We start from the raw sequence: 20,540 nt of genomic DNA, 5'->3' as shown, positions 1-20,540 counted from the left end.
GGTGGAAACGCGTCATCACATTCTGTGGAAAAGCTTGATTTTATATAAAAAAGAATTTAACTGTTACCGGATGGCCCAGACTTCAAGAGTGCAATTTGAATGAAATTCCTGATGCAGATTATTGTGATTCTCCGATCCCAATCAATAATTACCAGAAGAAGAAAAAGTGGAACACAGTATGGGACTTTTAATTATAAAGAAGCCAAAATACACATGGGACTCTTATTTTGAAATGTCTGCACTCCCAGTTGTGAGTAAACTGATGGCTGATTTGCTGAGAAAGTGAATCTGATTCAAACTGCTAATCTGAGCTCCTGTGTTCAAACCCTCCATTTTTTTCGGGTGATTCATGAAAAAGACCCGATTCAAAAGAGTCATTTGTTCACAACTCTCTCGCGCTCTGTTGTTGCGTGCGTTGCAGCAAGCTCGTCAAAAACAGAACGGGTGAAAAGCAACCCGAGACACCGTGGTTGTGCGTGCTCTAAAGATGTATTCATTAACCTCACAAGATGATATCTGACGAAACCGCATATGAACGCACACATCCTGACTGTCGCCAATGGCGACTAGATTTAAAATTATTGTCGCAATCAATTATTTTTGGTCGCATTTGTGACCATTTTAGTCGCAGTCGGGAGCCCTGTGACATCGCCAGCAAATCTAGGTGTCTTTTAAACCAAAATGCAAAATCTTAAACTGAATAAGGTGTACCCTTGCATCCCTAGACATAGTTTTAATATTCTTTCCCACTTCCCATCCTCCAATACCATGTTCAAATCTCTTTCCCATAACCTCTGAAGAGCTGTTAAAGCCCCGTCACCAAGACTCTGTATCAACGAGGAATAGCAAAGCACTGACACTTCATGACCATTTCTAAAGGTTGTGAGCACCAAACAAAGAGTGTCTGCAGCTTTAGGGGGTTGTGTACTACTACCAAAAATAGTACAAAGTAAATGCTGCAACTGTAAATACCTTTTGAGACCAGTTGTGAACAATTGTTAAGTAAAATGTGTTGTGAACACTGTATCATGCTGTCTTTAAAGGGTCTTCACCCCAAAACTTGGTACTGGTGAGCTGGGAGAATTTCTGGACTGTTGCATGTCTAGCTGGCCTGTTGATGACATCAGAAAGCTCATATTCCCCTGTTTGAACTGAACTGCATTTCGGCACTTTGATTCATATTTCATGACACTGGTTTGAAAGTCTGCTTCGCTTCACCTCGTTGCAGGGCTTAAGCAGCTTTGTTTTGCTCTTGCTGATGTGGTTGTCTGTGGACTTTCATCTTCTGTGCTTTGTAGTGTGGCTCTACATCATTCGACAGTACAAAGCCAGTCCCTCTGAAGGCTCCCTATTCTATGTACCACTCGGCAAGTTAACCTTCTCCACTATGTCCTCTGTGAGTGGCTTTCCTCATGACAAATTCTAGTGCTCACCCTGAGTAATCCCTGAGGGTGGAAGGTGAAAGACTGGTACAGTGTTCCTAAAGTGTGTTTGAGTTTGAGAGGGCTCAGTTTGGAGAAGGGAGGGACAGTTTCCTTCTCTGAACAGTAAGTCACATGATCACTGGTAATCATTACGCTGTACTCACCCAAAAGCAGAAGCACTTTGTCAACATTTTTTTTTACAGCTCATACAGTTTTGAAATCAAATGTAAAAAATTGTCATCATAATTTTGGGCTTTTTAGGAATTGATGTGCTATGTTCACTTTAAAAACAAGATAAAATCATAATTGATCATTCATAAAAGAATAAAACACCAAAATTGAACTTTATTAATAAATATCATGGATGCCGGATTCTCCAGTTTGATTTGGGATCCTTAAGACGTGTCATCTTATTTGCATTAAGTATAGTAAGTACTACAGAAAAAAAACAACCCAGTTTCAAAATAAAGATTAATTTCCTTGGAGCTGTTCATTAATAAGCATGTGAAATCTTAATGCAGTAAATAGAGAACAAGTCATCTATACTGTATACAAGTGATGCTCTGTACTTGTTGTTGGCTTGTGAGTGTCTTAAATCATTGCTTAACATCTTGACTGTATTTCCTCATAAGGCCACTGGCCCTTTTAAGAGATGTGTTTAAAGGGGCCATTTCTGATACTTTTATTTATTTATTTATTTATTTATTTATTTATTTATTGCGGTCACCAGCTCGTCTGCACTCATCCAAAACTATGCATTTAGTTTTGCTGCATTTACTTAAACCCAGAGTACTGGAACTGTACTGTGTGTGTTTTTGAGGCGAAACCACTTTCTAATCCTGTTTACTGTACAAAGCCTTTAAGAATGCCAGAAGCTACATCTGTCGAGGTCCCTCTTTTGTACATTAATCAGCCCTCAATAAGCTCTGGGCCCAGGGTGGCAGCAACATTCTGCATCTTCATTAATGTGTGTGTGTGTGTGTGTGAGTGTGTGTGTGTCAGAGACATAGACCTGCAATTCTTTGTGTTCTTAATTTTGATTACTTCTAGGGCTGGGCCATATATTGAATATTCACATTTTGTTTGAGTGGATTTTCGATATAATATTAAGCAACATCGCAATGATTTTAATGTGATTTTTATGGTTGCATTGTTGCTAAAAGACAGTAGATTAATTCTTGCGACGTGCCATTTTAGACCATATACTTTCATTTTGATATATAGACTGTATTGAATATTGTCAAAATGCAAAAAAAAGATTGAGATATTTTTTAGCTATATATGACCCAGGCCTAATTACTACCAAAAAAGCTTGAATACCTCTTGCCCGAACTCTGTAGAGCAGTATATTTTCTTTAGCCTATAGCAAACTTGAGCGTAACATTTACATTTTTGTTTCCGATGGTGTCAATTGCACTAAGAAAATGTGCTGATCTAAAGCCAATTTATCTTGATTTTCCCCCAAAAATTACTGTCATGATATATATTGTAATCGTGATAGAAAATTACTCATATCGCCCAACCCTAATAAATACAATTCATTCAACACTGACAAGTAACAATAAAAAATGAAACAGGACATTAAAATTGACTATTTTACATATGTTATTTGTAATATAATCATGTTATAATCCAAATATAATATGCCATATATTTGTATGTGATGTATTTTTATGCTTACTGGAGTGTCATGGATCACCCAACAATCGTGAAGATTTTAATCAAATTGTCATCTCTTGAATCAAAGAATTTTAGTTTTATTTTTCCGCTGGGTACCTGGTCACTCAGGAATCTCTGGTAATGAACAAGCAGACAGAGCTGCCAGAGAAGCATTATCTACAGAACCAGTAAAATGCTCTATACCTTTCACAGATCTGAAACCAACATTAAATGTAGACATTAAAAGCAAATGGCAGTCGGAATGGGATCAGTGTTTAAACAACAAATTATGTGAAATAAATCTTGTTGTTGGGACAAGATATGTATTCTCTTTTAATAATCGCTGGGATCAGGTCATTTACACACGATGCCGGATAGGACATACAAGACACACACACACACATTTTTACTATCAGGAGAAAATTCACCAAAAAATGAATCTTAAACACCTTATTTAGTTCTGTTCTTGAATAACTAAACCTGGCTCTTGCCATGAATATAGCCATAGAAGCTGGCATGGCATAAAAAAAAAAAAAAAGAAAAAGAAAAAGAAGGAAAGAAAGATTGGAGTGTCATGCTGTTAGCTTATCAACATACTAACAGTAAAACAAATCTGGACACTCACGGACCATATTTGTTACCCCTCTGTTTTATACAATTATAGCTCCTACAGTAACTACTTGAATGGGAAAAGGCCCAAATCTCCAAAATGGTAAATCAGCAATAAAATCTGACAATAATAATATCATAAATTCTGATCCTTTAGCACAAATCACACAAAAACCGCTAGCATTACGATTTCTCCCATTCATTTGTATACCAGTGACCAGTTCCTATAATGTCTCATACCAAATTCTATTAAGACCAATTGTAAGCCAAGTCTCCCATGCACTTCCCGAGATGAGCGCCATATGCGTCACACACTGAGGTGCTTCCTGAGTTTACCCATGCAGCTGCCTCTGTAGGCTGTAGACAGGTTGGCGGCTCACTAGGCCTTTAGAGCAGAGCTTATTAGACATGCCAAAACCTCACAAAACCCCATACTGGTAATATGAAGGGCTGATCAGGAATGGAAGAGTTTAGGATAAAAAAAAGAGATGAAGAAGTTACCTGTGAGAGGCCTTCTGTGGTCGAACAACCAGTCATTCTTCTAGCTGTCATAGCAAAAGTCAGCCTAACATTTCTACAAAGACAAATTGATGTTCTTGTGGAAAATTAGACACCGACCTCCTCACAGAAATTCAACCATGCGCTTTTGGATCTGCAAAAGAAAATTAAAGTTGATTGACCTTAAAGAGGTTTTGTTTCAGTCATATTTGTGTGTAAACCCAACATTTCATGTTGCTTTGAAACCATCTCAGATTCATTGAATGCACAGTCTTGTTTTAGGGTGAATTCTGACTCAACATATTGAGTCTGCAGATAAATTAAGTGGTGTGACCCAAGGCTAATCTGCTCAACACCAGGGCACTTACCCTCTAGCACTGCCTAAGACCAGGATCTGTCTGTTTCTGCTTCTCTCTCTCTCTCTCTCTCTCTTCTTGCTGAGCAGCAGACAGATAACCTTCCTGGAAACCGATGTCTCTCAGAAATTGTGATGTAACAGGAAAAGACAGGCAGATCTGGTTCCTGACAATAACGGTTTTGCTGACTTTATATAGATAGATTGTTGTTTCTTGACTTTAGGATTTAAAAAAAAAAAATTTTTTGCATTCAAAGGGCAACTTAAAACAGTTCCTCATATTTTTGGGTGTCTGTTCATTAGTTTCTCAGTGCTTACCACATTGGTTCTAAAACTCTGCAGTGCCCCCCGGAGGTACAACACATGATAGACCTTTCATTTATTTTTCTATCCACCCCCCCCCTTTTTTTTTTAGGGTGGGGGGTATTTTAGAGAGACAGGAAATGGATCTTGGCTAAAATTTTGAGAACTACTGGCATAGCAGATGCCTTTTCATAGCCCATACTGGAGGACGTATTCGGTTTTAAGTGTCTTTTCAGAATTGGATTTTCTTCCCACAGTCACATGACATTGAAAGATTGTAATTGCACTATATAAATTCCAGTAATAACTTGCCTCTCTTTGTCAAACTCTCCTTTTCTCCTATCTGTAGAAAAGTTGGTAGCCTATCAGAGGGAGTTTCATGCCCTGCGGGAGCGGCTGCGAGTGGCAGAGCACCGGACCCTGCAGCGATCCTCTGAGCTCAACGCCATCCTCGAACAGTTCAGACGGGCCATCGCAGAGACCAACGGCAGCAAAGACGCTCTCGCCAACTTCTCAGGTGATTGGATGAAGTTAACATGTACACCAAAAGAATTGTCTGCCGGCATTGTTCATTTTTATCTTTCATTCATTAAAGTGACATTTTAATTCCGCAAAGTTTGAACTAGCCATTCCCAAAATCTACTGCTGCCCTCGTTTATTCAGTTTTTGGCTAATTTGACAAAGCTTTCGACAACCAAATACGACAGACTTTTTTGTTACAAACAAGTTATCACACTTATGCAGCATATGTGATTGTGTTTCTGAGAAATTGTTTACAATTTATTTTTTATTTTTTTGCGGCCTCAGGATGATTTTTGTAGACTTTTCTCTCTGGCTGAGATTGATCAATTGAGAAATTGTTGACAATTTTGGGTTTGAATTTTTTTTTGAATTTTTTTTTTTTCTCAAGTATTTTCTTCTTTTGTTCACCATAGTTGTAATGCTTTTAACTTATAAACTGAAATGCATTTGTATATATATATATATATATATATATATATATATATATATATATACATACACTGTATATGTATATATATATATATATACCACACTGGTTGTGTGTGTGATATATATATATATATATATATATATATATATATATATATATATATATATATAATTCTGTTTTATCTCGTTAATTGGTTAAAAGTTAGGCTAATGTGAATGCTAAGGCTTTAAAGGGAAAGTTCCCCAAAAAATGAAAATTCTCTCATCATTTAATCACCCTCATGCCATCCCAGATGACTTTCTTTCTTTTGCTGAACACAAACAAAGATTTTTAGAAACATATTTCAGCTCTGTTGGGCCATACAAATCAAGTAAATAATAGCCAGCTATATTATAGGTGTGGGTGAGAAACAGATCAATATTTTAGTCATTTTTTGCTAGAAATCTCTTCTTCTTTTGTTTTTTGGCAAGTTGCCGCCTTCGTGAATATCGCAACCTACTGGTAGAGGCTGGTAAAAGGTGGAGATTTATAGTAAAAAGTACTTGAATATTGATCTGTTTCTCTCCCACACCTATCATATCGCTTCAGAAGGCATGGATTAAAAGCACTGGAATTTTATGGAATACTTTTATGCTGGCTTTATTTGATTTTTGGAGCTTCAAAGTTCTGATCACCTTTCACTTGCATTACTTGGACCTACAGAGCTGAAATATTCTTCAAAAAAATCTTCATTTGTGTTCTGCAGAAGAAAGAAAATCATATTCATCTTGGATGGCTTGAGTGAGTAAATGATGAGAGAATTTTCATTTTTGGGTGAACTCTGGGTGAATTTTATCATGACTGATGTTGGAACCAATTATAGCATTAGTTATAAAAGAGGAATTGTGTGAATTTTTACAATTTAAATTGTTTAATGAACATAATTAAATTTATGTGGCTGAAGGCTGTTTTGCAGACATCAACTTATAAATATATTGTAGTATATAGTAGGGGTGTGACGATACACTTAGCTCACGAGACGAAATGATACACGATACTGGGTTCACGAGAATGAGACGAGACGATATTTTAACACTATATACACTACCGGTCAAAAGTTTTGAAACACTTACTCATTCTTTATAATTTTTTCTTCACATTTTAGAATAATAATAAAGTCATCAAAACTATGGAATAACATAAATGGAACTATGGGAATTATGTTGTGACTAAACAAAATCCAAAATAAATCAAAACTGTGTTATATTTTAGCATCTTCAAAGTAGTCACCCTTTGCCTAGAATTTGCAGACATGAACTCTTGACATTTTCTCAACCAACTTCTTGAGGTATCACCCTGGGATGCTTTTTAAACAGTATTGAAGGAGTTCCCATCTATGTTGGGCACTTATTGGCTGCTTTTCTTTATTATTTGGTCCAAGTCCTCAATTTAAAAAACTTTTTTTTTTTTTAATAAATTTTAGTTTTATTTAAGCATATGCCTTCAGATCAAAAGATTTTTAAGATCATGAGAAACATTTCAGTCAAGTGTTTCAAAACTTTTGAACGGTAGTGTATATGACTGGAAAAATAGTCTTTTATTCGACTGAAAGTCACAAAATACAAAACAATGCAGGTGCATTTTGAAATGTTTTAACTAATCATCTTGTAATGAATGTCACTTCAGTTCTACTTTCTGAGTATGAATTATCATATGCAGTAAAAGACAGAACAATATGCAAACACTGTAAAAGGTTTTGCCACAAACTCAACTGACTGGCTTCTCTCCTGTATGATTTCGCATGAGTCTCTTCAGACCTGGTTGATTTTAGTTGAGAGCTGCAGTGTTTCTGTAGGTGTCTTTGCATAGTGCTTGTGTTAGCCGCGGTGTACGGCACTATTTTCTTACAGTGCTTACATATTGGCTGTGTCTCGTTTGGAAGGCTGCGTCCTCCGGAGGTCGCATTTGTCGGCCACATACGTCATCGAGGCTGTCTCGTTTCATTTTTGAATTTGTTTTATTGGGAATGCAAAAAAGGTTAACAATTGTATAAATGTAAGTGCATATACATAAAAGTCACTGACAATAGATAAAAAAATAAGAAAAAGGAAGACAAAAAAAAAAAAATGAAACGAGACAGCCTCAATGACGTATGCAGCCGATGAATGCGACCTCCGGAGGACGCGGCCTTCCAAACGAGACACAGCCTTTGTTCGTGTCTTGTCTGTCACTCTGTCCCCGTTTATTGTTTCCACCGGGTACATAAAATGCTGCCACACAAATTATATAAAAGTGGCGGGGGCATCTTCTATGCTAATTTCACCCTCACACTCTGTCATGCTGATATCGTGAGACAACTTTTCATCTCAACAAGAAATATCGTCACGTTTTAATATCGTGGCACGAGATCTCGTCACACCCCTAGTATATAGTATAAATAGCTTATACTGTACATAATATAAGACTTTAACAAGATTATAAATAATTATGATGTGGCTATGATTGTAACACTTATGAGGGTGATTGTAACACCTTGATTTATGAAGTCTTTTTTAATGTGAATATTTTAATGGTACTATTACTTTTAGATATGTTTCTTATACCAGAAGATGGCATTTAGATTTGTATTAGTTTGTGAGTAAATTGTAAATAAAATGTATAATTGCCCTTGTCTCCCCTACCGTCAGCTCTGTTTTTCCCATACAATGAAATTTTTCCACAGTTAAATCCATTATCACAAAATTCTTCAGATTTTCTCCCCACAATCAGCACAGACAGTGTTCCTGGTGAGGGCTTAACTAGTACAACTACATCTCTAAGTTATGTAATTGATTTTCATAGATCTTCTTGCAAAGTTTAATGACAAAAGGTCACTTGCATCCCAACCAAGAAGCAATTTAGGGCAAATACTTGTTCATTAGCAAGTGCCAAGAAACAGCAATCTTAGACTTGATAATGCAGCTGTTCCTTCAGTATGGTTTACGTTTGATTTTTAGACTATTTAAACCACCCTTGTTTGCTTCCAAGCACTGAGTAATCAATATGTATTTCAACGCAGTATTGTATTTTCCTGTTTGTTTTCAAAGAAAGCTTATTAAAATGGAAAATGAGCAAGAAATGGCATTTGTGGTTATACTGTTCCACTTTAACTTCAGGCAGTACATGGCACATAATAGGAGTTTTGGATCTGAAATATGAATTTTACTTTGTTAATCTTTAACTCTAATAACTGAAAGTTTTTGGCCATTTGCTTGAACCACGGTGTATCCTGTGATTAATGCTGAGTTACTGTGCTTTCTTACAGATGAGACACAGAAGTTGTTGAAGGAGCTGGCTCACAGGAAGCCCCTCCAGGTGCCAAATATCTACCACCACCTGCCTCACCTGCTCAATAATGAGGGCAGCCTACATCCTGCTGTACAGGTGGGCCAGGGACGTACCGGAGGTGAGTGAAACAATTAATTGTAAATCCATTCATTCCATCCATTTTAATCGTAATGAAAAGGCTTCTAGCTAGTAATTTTAATAATTTAATACTAATATATTTTTTTGATGACATGCAACAATTTTTTTTATATTTTAATGATCTGTTTTATTTATCCATTAAATTAAATACTTCTTAAATGATGGGCCTGGGTAGCTCAGCGTGTAAAGACACTGACTACCACCCCTGGAGTTCACGAGTTCGAATCCCAGGGCGTGCTGAGTGTATCCAGCCAGGTCTCCTAAGCAACCAAATTGGCCCGGTTGCTAGGGAGGGTAGAGTCATATTTCGCGTGGTGAGTTGAGGTTAGATGCCGCGGTGGATGGTGCGAGGCCTCCACATGCGCTATGTCTCCGTGGTAACATGCGCAACAAGCCATGTGATAAGATGCGCAGGTCTCGGACGCGGAGGCAACTGAGATTCATCCTCCGCCACCCGGATTGAGGTGAGTCACTACGCCACCACGAGGACTTACAGCGCATTGGGAATTGGGCATTCCAAATTGGGGAGAAGAAGGGGAGGAAAACTGATACATTTCTGTTCTAATTTGGAACTTGATGGATGCAAAATAAAAGAAAAAATAATTTATTATAACAAATGATGATAAGACTGGCTTCTGTGTAAAAACAGCCTCACATTATGTAACACTGAGTTGAAAACACAGTATTTATATTATAAATTAATAGGATAATTCCAACTAAATTTTGATTGGATGTGCCACATTCAAACCCATTGTATAAAACAGTTGAAGTCATTAAGAAAACATTTTAACCACTCCACAGATTTAATATTAGCATACTATAGTTTTGGCAAGTCGTTTAGGACACCTATTGTGTGCATGACACAAGTAAATTTTCCAACAATAGTTTACAGACAGATTGTTTCACTTTTAATTGACTATATCACAATTCCAGTGGGTCAGAAGTTTACATACACCAAGTTAACTGTGCCTTTAAGCAGCTTGGAAAATTCCAGAAAATGATGTCAAGCCTTTAGACAATTAGCCAATTAGGTTCTGATAGGAGGTTTACTGAATTGGAGGTGTACCAGTGGATGTGTTTTAAGGCCTACCTTCAAACTCAGTGACTCTTTGCTTGACATCATGGGAAAATCAAAAGAAATCAGCCAAGGCCTCTGAAAATAATTGTGGACCTCCACAAGGATCATCCTTTGGAGCAATTTCCAAATGCCTGAAGGTACCAAGTTCATCTGTACAAACAATAGTACGCAAGTGTAAACACCATGGGACCACGCAGCCATCATGCCACTCAGGAACGAGACACATTCTGTCTCCTAGAGATGAATGTAGTTTGGTGTGAAAAGTGCAAATCAATCCCAGAACAACAGCAAAGGACCTTGTGAAGATGCTGGAGGAAACAAGTAGACAAGTATCTATATCCACAGTAAAACGAGTCCAATATCGACATAACCTGAAATGCTGCTCAACAAGGAAGACGCCACTGCTCCAGAACTGCCATAAAAAAGCCAGACTACAGTTTGCAAGTGCACATGGGGACAAAGATCTTACTTTTTGGAGAAATGTTCTCTGGTCTAATGAAACAAAAATTTCACTGTTTGGCCATAATGACCATCATTATGTTTGGAGGAAAAAGGGTGAGGCTTGTAAGCCAAAGAACACCATCCCAACCGTGAAGCATGGGGTGGCAGCATCATGTTGTGGGGGTGCTTTGCTGCAGGAGGGTCTGGTGCACTTACAAAATAGATGGCACCATGAGGAAGGAAAATTATATGGATTTATTGAAGCAACATCTCAAGACATCAGCCAGGACGTTAAAGCTCAGTCGCAAATGGGTCTTCCAAATGGACAATGACCCCATGCATGCCTCCAAAGTTGTGGCAAAATGGCTTAAGCGTAGCAAAGTCAAGGTATTGGAGTGGCCATCACAAAGCCCTGACCTCAATACGATAGAAAATGTGTGGGCAGAACTGAAAAAGCATGTGCGAACAAGGAGTCCTACAAACATGACTCGGTTACACCAGTTCTGTCTTTAGGAATGGGCCACAATTCCAGCAACTTGATGTGAGAAGCTTGTGGAGGGCAACCCAAAACATTTGACCCAAGTTAAACAATTGAAAGGCATTGCTACCAAATAATAACAAAGTGTATGTAAACTTCTGACCCACTGGGAATGTGATGAAAGTAATACAATTTGAAATAAATCATTCTTTCTACTATTATTCTGACATTTCACAATCTTAAAATGAAGCAGTGATCCTAACTGACCTAAGACAGGGAATGTTTTCCACGATTAAATGTCGGGAATTGTGAAAAATTGAGTTTAAACGTATTTGGCTAAGGTGTATTTAAACTTCTGACTTCAAATGTATGTGCCGATATTGCAACTCTGTACAACTGAACTTTGCTAATATCAATGTTTACCTCATTTTGACTAGACTGGGATGAGTCCTAGTTTGTATTTTTGCATTTCTCAATGTTATTGTATATAAAATGTTACTCCAGTAATGTTAAGCAGTCCTGCGAACTTATAAACGGTATAGCAAAATCTCCATTCAGTAGACATATTTCTTCTGTCACACTGTATATATCATTATACAGCCTAGCCCTAGTTCCAACCATCCACAGTAGATCCTAATCATGATATATCTTACCAAATCTCAGATAAACCTTCTGAAATCAAAAATCAAATTTTCAGTCTGGACTAATGGATGCCCTTTGAAACTGACCAAATCAACATTGTTTAATTATTAAAATGTGCTACTTTTTAAGTCCTGCCACTGTCCTTGAGCTTAGTTCATTAGATTGATGTAATCACTGCTCTGGCATTGTGAGACCTCAAAGCATTCATGTAAGGTTTGTTTTTCATCCTTCATTCCTCCCATTGTCACCCAAACAGTGGGGTGTTGCTGTCTGCCGCATCCCTGCTTGTCGTATTGTGTTACACGCCTGTTATCCGTGGGCTGTCACGGCCCAGTCAGTGTGTCTTAAGCTGCAGCCAGCGGTTCTGAGTGGGGCCCCGAAGACATTTTGTTCCTCCAAAATCCCACAGCAGTTCCATCAGATTCTCAGAGACACCAAGCCCTCCTGGGTCCAGTGAGGGTTACAAAGAGGACAGTTCTGGGGACATGAACGTAATAAAGGGTAGAAGCCACAGGAATGGGAACCACTTAACTACGTCTTTTCGGGTTGTGGAATTTTATTTTGGTGTTACAATACTTGATTATACTGAAGACTCTGAGTATATATGCACACCTTAAAGAAAATTTGCTGAAGGAGGAATCCTAACAAGCAGTTCTAACACATCTCGGGAGTATTTCTGTATCCATAACCAAGTTGTGCTTGTATCTAGTTCTTTATATTAGCTGGGCTCCTTTACTAATATAGCTACCAATCCACTAGTCTCTCATGAAGTCCGTGTAAAGTTTGGTCCTCATTGCAGAATTAATTGTTTATTTCACCAACATGCATCAAAAAACTAAGCAGAGAATATAATTCTGCTGGTGGATATCTTGATAACTTGCTATTATATAGGCCATGCTAAACAAAACTCTTAAAAAAAAAAAAAAAAAAAACTGATGCTGAAAAACCTAACCTAACCTAATTAACTTGACAGACTTTGGCCAAAACAAGTGATTCATTCTTCCTTAAAGGGTTAGTTCACCCAAAAATGAAAATTCTCTCATTGTTTACTCCCCCTCATGCCATCCCAAGTGTGTACATCTTTCTTTTTATGCAGATCACATTTGAAGAAAAGTAGAAGAATATCTCTGCTCAGTAGGTGCTTAAAATGCAAGTGGATGAGGATCAAACTTTTTGAAGCTCCAAAAATCACACAATCAGCGTAAACGTCATCCATACAGTACGACTCCAGTGGTTAAATTAATGTCTTAAGCGAAAACAATCACTTTTGATATTTCAATATTTAAGTACTTTTTTCACTATAAACCATCGTTTCCAATCAGCAGCAGTATGTGCGTGTGACGTAATCGTGTTGGCATGTTCACTCGAGAACTGACGCATGTGTGACACATCTGGAAGAGCAGCGCTGTTTACAACTTAGTAGGAGGAATGCTGTACAGAAGCTTAGTTGGTTTTGGATTAGATCTGCATTTGTATCGGTTTGTTTACTCAAAATGGTGCGTTTGTGTGTTTATCCAGGATGTTTCAACTGAGAGAAAAATATGCCAATGTGAATATGTCCGCGTGAAAGCCGCTCTCTTCTGCTGACCGGAAACAATGATTTATAGTTAAAAAGTAAATATTAAATATACAAACTTAAATATTCATCTTTTTCACACCAAAAGTGATCACTTTGCTTGGAAGACATTAATTTATCCGCTGGAGTCATATGGATAACGTTTATGTTGACTGTCTGTGATTTTTGGAGCTTCAAATGTCAGATCACCATCCACTTGGATTTTAAGGACCTACTGAGCGGAGATATTTTTCTATTTTTCTTCAAATGTGTTCTGGTGAAGAAAGAAAGTCATACACACCTGGGATATCATGAGGGTGAGTAAATAATGATTTTTGGGTGAACTATCCCTTTAATAACTCTCATTATATCAGCATGGTATTTTATTAACAAAACTTGTGTGCTTGTACTCCTGGAAGTTGCATAAAGCCAGCCAATCAGATTGCAGCTAGCGATTTCCTTGGTCTTTGTCATTTTTGTGTGCATTATGAATCAGATGGTCAGTGAACGGCCTGTGGGTGTGTCATCTGAGACTGATCTGGCTAATTGACACCATAAGCCTGGAGCTGTAGTGCTCTTTTGTGGTGAGCTCTATTTTGTTCTTGTTTGTATGGCACATTGTACCGCACTATACAGTACCAGGCGGTATGTGGGTTAACGCAGATGAGTTATGTTAACGACTACATGGCTTTATTAAAAGTGACATCCTATGCATGGGCAGCCTGCAATGAATGACAATATTCTTGGATGACAATTATGACAATAGAGAACATCAATAAAACCTTGTGTAACTGACCCCTGTCACATGAGGAGCTTGTTTTTCTGAGCATATGGGAAAAACCGAGAGAATGCATTGTTTTTGGAACACCGGAGCCCACCCATGATATCCCTCCCACCACCCCAAACCCACAGATGGACATCCCCTGCTGGCTAACTGTAATCTCATTGTCCAGTTTCCTAGACTGTCTGTAGTGTGGCAAGACTGCGGTGGACTCTGGCTCGTGCCCGTGCCTGCGGTCCCTCTTCTATCGATGAGATCATGGCTTAGGGGAGGCTATTAATAGATCAGTAATTGGGGACATCTTCTTCTGTCCAGACCCGAGAGACTCTGCACCGTGTGCCACACTCACCCCCGATAGATGTTGAAAATGAGAGAAAGAAAGGTCTAAGTTAGAAGCGAACATTAGAATACATTTAACAATTAGGGCTGGGCGATATAGTTAAAAAAACATATCTCAATATTTTTCAGCCTTTATACAATATTCTATATATATCTTGATATTTACATATCTGTAATTTTTGTATGCTTTAAAATGACATCATGTCAACAGTTATTGTTGCCAAGTAGATTCAAAATGTTTGATCTATGACCTAAAACACTGTAAACATCTAGTTAATCAAGGCATGTTTTCCCACACAGTTTTTCACTAAATTCACTAAAGGAAAAATTATTTAATTTTCATTTACATGCACCTGCATAACATTAGTCATAAATGGCAATTCACCTACAGATATATATTTTACTAAAACATTTTAATATATAAGAAATGCCACACTGAGTCTTTCAGGAACAGTTTGAGTGATTATGAAAACCATTTTGAGTTTTAATTGATTTAATGAATCAGACAGTTTGAATTGATTCACAGAAATGAATCAGACTTTCCAAGTGCAATTTTTGCTAATGAAGTTAAATCAGAGATGATGTTAAAATTTCTGTCTTAATGCATTTTAATGTATAAAAAAAATGCCACACTGAGACTTTAAGGAACATTTTTGAGTGGTTTACACACAACACACATCCAACACATTGCATTTGAATGTATAAAATGGTTTACTCAAGCCCAGCAGCACAATAAACTATAAAAATCAAACAGTAATTAAAGATGATGCATAATAAATTAAACTGGTTACATGCGGTTTTGCGGTCGGGTCTAATAGTGTTTTTAGCTGCCCCATCTTTCAATAACAGTTCCTTTGCAAAGCTTGAATCAAATTTTGAATGGTTCACAAGCAATCCACGCTGATATGAGCCAAAAACACACATAATCTATGGTGAAATGTGCCACACACACATACACCTGCACTGATGTGATCAGGAACCGTTCAACTTTAGCCACTCTTTCCTAATTTCGGGGTGCAGAACTGGTTGAATGGAGCAGAACGAGATGCGCTTTTAGAAGTTGTGTGCAGAAATAATAGGCTTAGCTGTCCTGCACTTTCCTCTTCACCTTGGGCAGGGCCAAGGGTGCGATTGATGTCTTGCTGTGGAGGCAGTCATGCATTCATGAAAGATAACTACTTGTGATGTCACAAAGTCACGAAAGAAGAGAACGAGGCATTTTTGCTGCTTGGTTTAAATTAGTGCCCGACCGATCGGCCGGTATTAGCCGTTTACATTATTGGAGTACGCTCCGACTCCATTGTTTACAGAGCTGAGCTGACGGTGGCTCTGCAGACAGTGCAGAGTTAAGCGGTGTCTTCTCGGTAAGTTGCTAACTAGTTTGTGAAATATATACTGGAAAGTTAATAAACAATGACCCCATCATTTTCCCTTTTCAATATAACTAATATAATGTTAACCCTGTCCCTGAAAATCATGTCACTCATGTTTATCACATCTGTTTGTTATGTTAGCCAGCTATAGTTTGTCAGTGCAGTAAGTAATGTAGCAGATTGAAAGGTAAACATCAGAGGATCGTTTTGCAGCTCAGCAGACAATGGTGCGGTGGTGGATTGTGTCTGTTGAGTGTTGATTTCACACTACGTTGTTACCTAGATGGTGAAACGCAATGCTAGTCCATCTTTTACTCTGCGTGACAACGAGCTTATAGCTAACTAGCTAACCACGTAGCTACTTTCATTGCTTGTCAGCTGAGTGGAAGCTAATGTGTAAACATGTATTCACCAGAATGTTTTGTTCAGGATTCACAGTTTGGTACACCTTCAACCGAACAATTCCAGTCACTGCATTTACAAAATATAATATTTAAAAGTCTGGTTTTCCTCTGTTGAAAGTTTCCCCTGAACTTGTATAGCAGAATATGGTGTAACGCCGCTGTTTATCTCTTGTCTCAGCATGTGTAAATGCTTCTTGTTTTACAACCTACCCCTAATTGACTGGCAGTATTAAAATGGTCAGCATTTGATAATAAACAGTACTGATGTTTATTTAGCTATTTATTTTATTTTTATTTATTCTTTATTTAAATGGTCAGCATTTGACTGACATTAAACATACAGTACTGATATTTATTTAGCTATTTATTGTATTTTTATTTATTCTTTATTTTCTCAGTGTTCATTTCTAGAATTTGTTGACAATGTATAATAATAATGTCAAATATTCTTTGATCAAAATATTTGTTTAAGAAAGCAGCCTCCTGAGTACCTTTGCGTAGTCATATCGGTGCAAAATTGGTGCACAATCCACACAGAAAATGTCTGTTTTCATTCCAGCTCAAACATTAACTATATCGGCCACCATATCGGTAATCGGTGAATTTTCCCCCTCTAAAATCGCTATCGGTATCTGTCTCAAAAATCCCATATCGGTCGGGCTCTAGTTTAAATAAATGCTTTTTTTGCACTGGGGAGGAAGTTTTGTTCTGAAACATACGGTATGTTTTTATAGTATAATAAAATCTTTGTCAAAAGATGAAGGAAAATCTGATTCCTCATGTCATGACACCTTTAAAACATGTCAGTGCTCTCATGCTTGAAAGTTGCGAGACAATGAAGAATTGTGAAACTAGTCTAATGACAGTCTTTTGGAAACTTAATGGCCAGATAAAAAGCACATTTAAGATGAATGCAATATTTACAATGTTATAATGCTTAATTTTATATTACCTGCAAAATCACTGTGAATATATTGTGAATAAAGCATTATCACACGATCAAGAGTGCTGTATGGCCCTATATCAGCAAGTATCAGCCCGATATCACTCGGCCTGCGGCCGAATCACAGCAATGCTGATGTTGGGAAATACAGCAAGATGCTAGTGTGATATTGCTTTAATACAACAATTCAGTGGACAAGTAAATAAATAAAATTAAGAAAGACTAAGGACTAAGGTAGCCTGTTCATAAGAATCATTCACTATACTGTAGAAACCGTACTCTTCTCCACCATGTTGAATGTTTACATCTCCTCCCAACACGGAAACTCCGATAAAAGGTAAGCGCCTCAGTCAGTTGTGTCTCTCAGCAGTGATAAGCCTTAAAGTGGTGGTGGCGTAGTGGGCTAAAGCACATAACTGGTATCCCCACAGTCACCACCATTGTGTCCTTGAGCAAGATACTTAACTCCAGGTTGCTCTGGGGGGATTGTCCCTGTAATAAGTGCACTGTAAGTTGCTTTGGATAAAAGCGTCTGCCAAATGCATAAATGTAAATGTAAAGGGTCATGAAACACCCCTCTTTCAGCTCAAGTCTGCCTCACATCCATTTTGAAAAATGCAATTCAACTGGGCATGGACAGCTGTGAGATCAAGGCTCCTGCTGGGGCAGGGCAGGGCAGGGGAGAGAGGGGCAGTCTGTCATCTGTCAATTGCCCATGCCAGCTCTCACTTAATATCAAGTTAAAGTATGACGAATTGTAAGATTTGTATAGCTGGCAAAGTTAAAGTCTAACTAAATATGTTGAATGCCGTCTGTTTTTTCCCTTTAAGTATCACAACACCCCCTGTTTCAGCACAGGTTAATCGCATCCCGGTGCTATCAACTCTCTCAACTGACACTGAGGCGCTTGAGAGTTTGAAGCATTGTTCACGTGGTTTAATGAATAATCATGAGGTTTTCATAGGATAAGGCAACACAGTCAAATTAATAATTATGAGACACTGATGATGCAACGATGCTCTATAGTACAGGGACGTCACATCGTGTGACGTTGATTTTAAACCCCAAATACGAAAATAGCTTAAAAAAAATCCCTAAATTAACCTCTTTTGTCTTAAAATTTAAATTAATGGATACTTACTTTGTCTTCTATTATGTGTAACACATGCATATCTGGTAACGTCTCAGAAAATGTAGTTTAGTGTTTCATGAACCTTTAATGCTGAAGCTGTAGTCTAGTAGTAATCCAAGTGATCATAGAGTGAGAGATAGAGCCGATGACTTCAAAGAAACTGCTCGCTGACTGACAAAATCAATGAACGTCAAGTCAACTGGCTCAAAACATAAAAATGGTCTTGACACCACCTGCTGGCTAAAATATTTAATGTCACAGGGATAAATGAAAGGACACACATAGCTCTTGTACACATCTGCGCTGCTCTTACACTTTAGTTTCGAATGCCACGAACGCAACATAGTGATACAAACATTAAAGCGTTCTTAAACATTAGCATTCTTGGAATGTCTCGTCCAATCAGATTCGAGGACCGGAACTAACTTTTGTATAATATACGATATATCGCCTAGCCTTATACAGTTCAGGGTTGCAGTAAAATCCCTACTGTCTCACACACACACTCACACTCACTTTTTCGCTTCAGTAAGGCACTGTAACATCCCTTGAGACCGTCTGTATATAAATCTACCGTAGTTTAATCTCAAGGCACGTTGAATGGCTCCGTTTCAAAGAGCTGAATACAGACTGCATACTGCTGCTGCTGCTGAGAAGAGAAAAGAGAGGATTCAACATTTCTTTATGTAACCGAATGCCTGAAGGCCAAACTCTACTTTTGTGAAAGAGAAGAGGTTGCGTAGGAGAGGATGACTTGCGTTGAATGCACGTTCACTTGTTGTTTTTTTTACGTGTCTCTTTCACTTTTTCGTTCAGTCTCTCAGGTGCTTTATCTTTCTGTCTGCTAGACTTCCCCTTTTAGGCGCTCTCTCTCTTTCTGTCTTTAATCTTCAACCTTCTTTACTCCTTCACCACGTGGTGTTTCGTATCAAACATGTTTCTCCTGCCTTGCCATAGGAAGCAGTGCAAAATGGGGACATATTTTATTATATTCTGTTTGGTGCTGATGAAGTGCGACAGAGCTGTCAGCCTGTCACTCAAATCAGCTCACTGCCTAACACACGCAATACACACACACGCGCACACCCCAGTTCAACCTCAGTGCTCATATGAAAAGTGCTCCTGTCTGTTGCTGACATTTTGTCAGCTTGCTTGATTTATTTTGGAGTAGGCATGCATATCACTGACTTGATTTTTGGTTGCCTTTATCACATGGAGAGGATTCAGCATCAGATTCTGACAGCATTTCTCCCAAATTCCAAATAAAAATATTGTCAGAGTATTTATTTTCAGAAAATGACAACTGGTCAAAATAACAGTAAAGATGCAGTGTATTCAGGCCTCGAATAATTCTAAGAAAACAAGTTCATATTCATTTTTAAACAACACAATACTGATGTTTTAACCTAGGATAAGTTCAGAAATCAATATTTGGTGGAATAACCCTGATTTTCAATCACAGCTTTCATGTGTCTTGGCATGCTCTCTACCAGTCTTTCACATTGCTGTTGGGTGAATTTATGCCACTCCTGGCACAGAAATTCAATATATATCTCATGTATCTCATGTATATAAATCTCATGTAGCCATTCTGGACCAGCAACCGATAAAATTAAAAAAATAAATAAAATAAATAATTGGAAGGCAAGATGCATTGTGAGGCATTGAGAATCATTTTGTAATCGAATCGTTATCCTTTGAATTGTAATCGAATCGTGAGGCCAGTAAAGATTCACACCTCTAGTGCACACAAGTAAAACAACAGCAATTCCGTGTAGCAAGTGATGGTAAAAGGACCTCTTTCAAAGCAAACCAGATGGGACTTGTGACAAAAATAAAGTACTTTGCATCCTTTGTAATTTAGAATTTTACCACAGAAGCACATCAAGTCTTACAAGCCAAGCACACGATAAATGGCACTGATGAGGGACTGCTGCACAGCTTGTTGGAGTTCTCCTGTGGAAGCAAGCTCTGCCAATGCTTCACTCAAAGTTCATATAATTTTAACTTTGTACCCATTGCTGTGGAGCTTTCAAAGCGTCAGCTATTGATTACTGGAGAATTCAGATGAAGTATCATTACGTGTTCAGTGCCAGCACTAAAAGCAAAACAAGACAGCTGTGTACGGAA

The 20,540-nt window shown here is 38.0% G+C and overlaps 2 protein-coding genes across 4 annotated transcripts in view; both read left to right on the top strand.

The window, feature by feature from the left end:
• LOC127448468 (MIT domain-containing protein 1-like) overlaps nt 1–20,540 on the top strand; it is a 202,494-nt gene that overhangs the window by 59,166 nt on the left and 122,788 nt on the right. The gene's annotated exons all lie outside the window — the stretch shown is intronic.
• LOC127448459 (alpha-1,3-mannosyl-glycoprotein 4-beta-N-acetylglucosaminyltransferase A-like) overlaps nt 1–20,540 on the top strand; it is a 77,827-nt gene that overhangs the window by 23,326 nt on the left and 33,961 nt on the right. For all 3 annotated transcript variants that reach the window (XR_007898529.1, XM_051710994.1, XM_051710993.1), the window contains exons 3-4: nt 5,198–5,365; nt 9,084–9,224. Coding sequence is in view for 2 of the 3 variants with exons in the window: in XM_051710994.1 (XP_051566954.1) it covers nt 5,198–5,365; nt 9,084–9,224 (309 nt within the window). In the remaining variant the exon portion in view is untranslated. The remainder of the gene's footprint in view (nt 1–5,197; nt 5,366–9,083; nt 9,225–20,540) is intronic.

The sequence above is a fragment of the Myxocyprinus asiaticus genome, chromosome 11, assembly GCF_019703515.2.
Source record: "Myxocyprinus asiaticus isolate MX2 ecotype Aquarium Trade chromosome 11, UBuf_Myxa_2, whole genome shotgun sequence".
In the NCBI taxonomy this organism is placed as follows: Eukaryota; Metazoa; Chordata; class Actinopteri; order Cypriniformes; family Catostomidae; genus Myxocyprinus; species Myxocyprinus asiaticus.
This window is presented reverse-complemented; position numbering and strand designations above follow the sequence as displayed.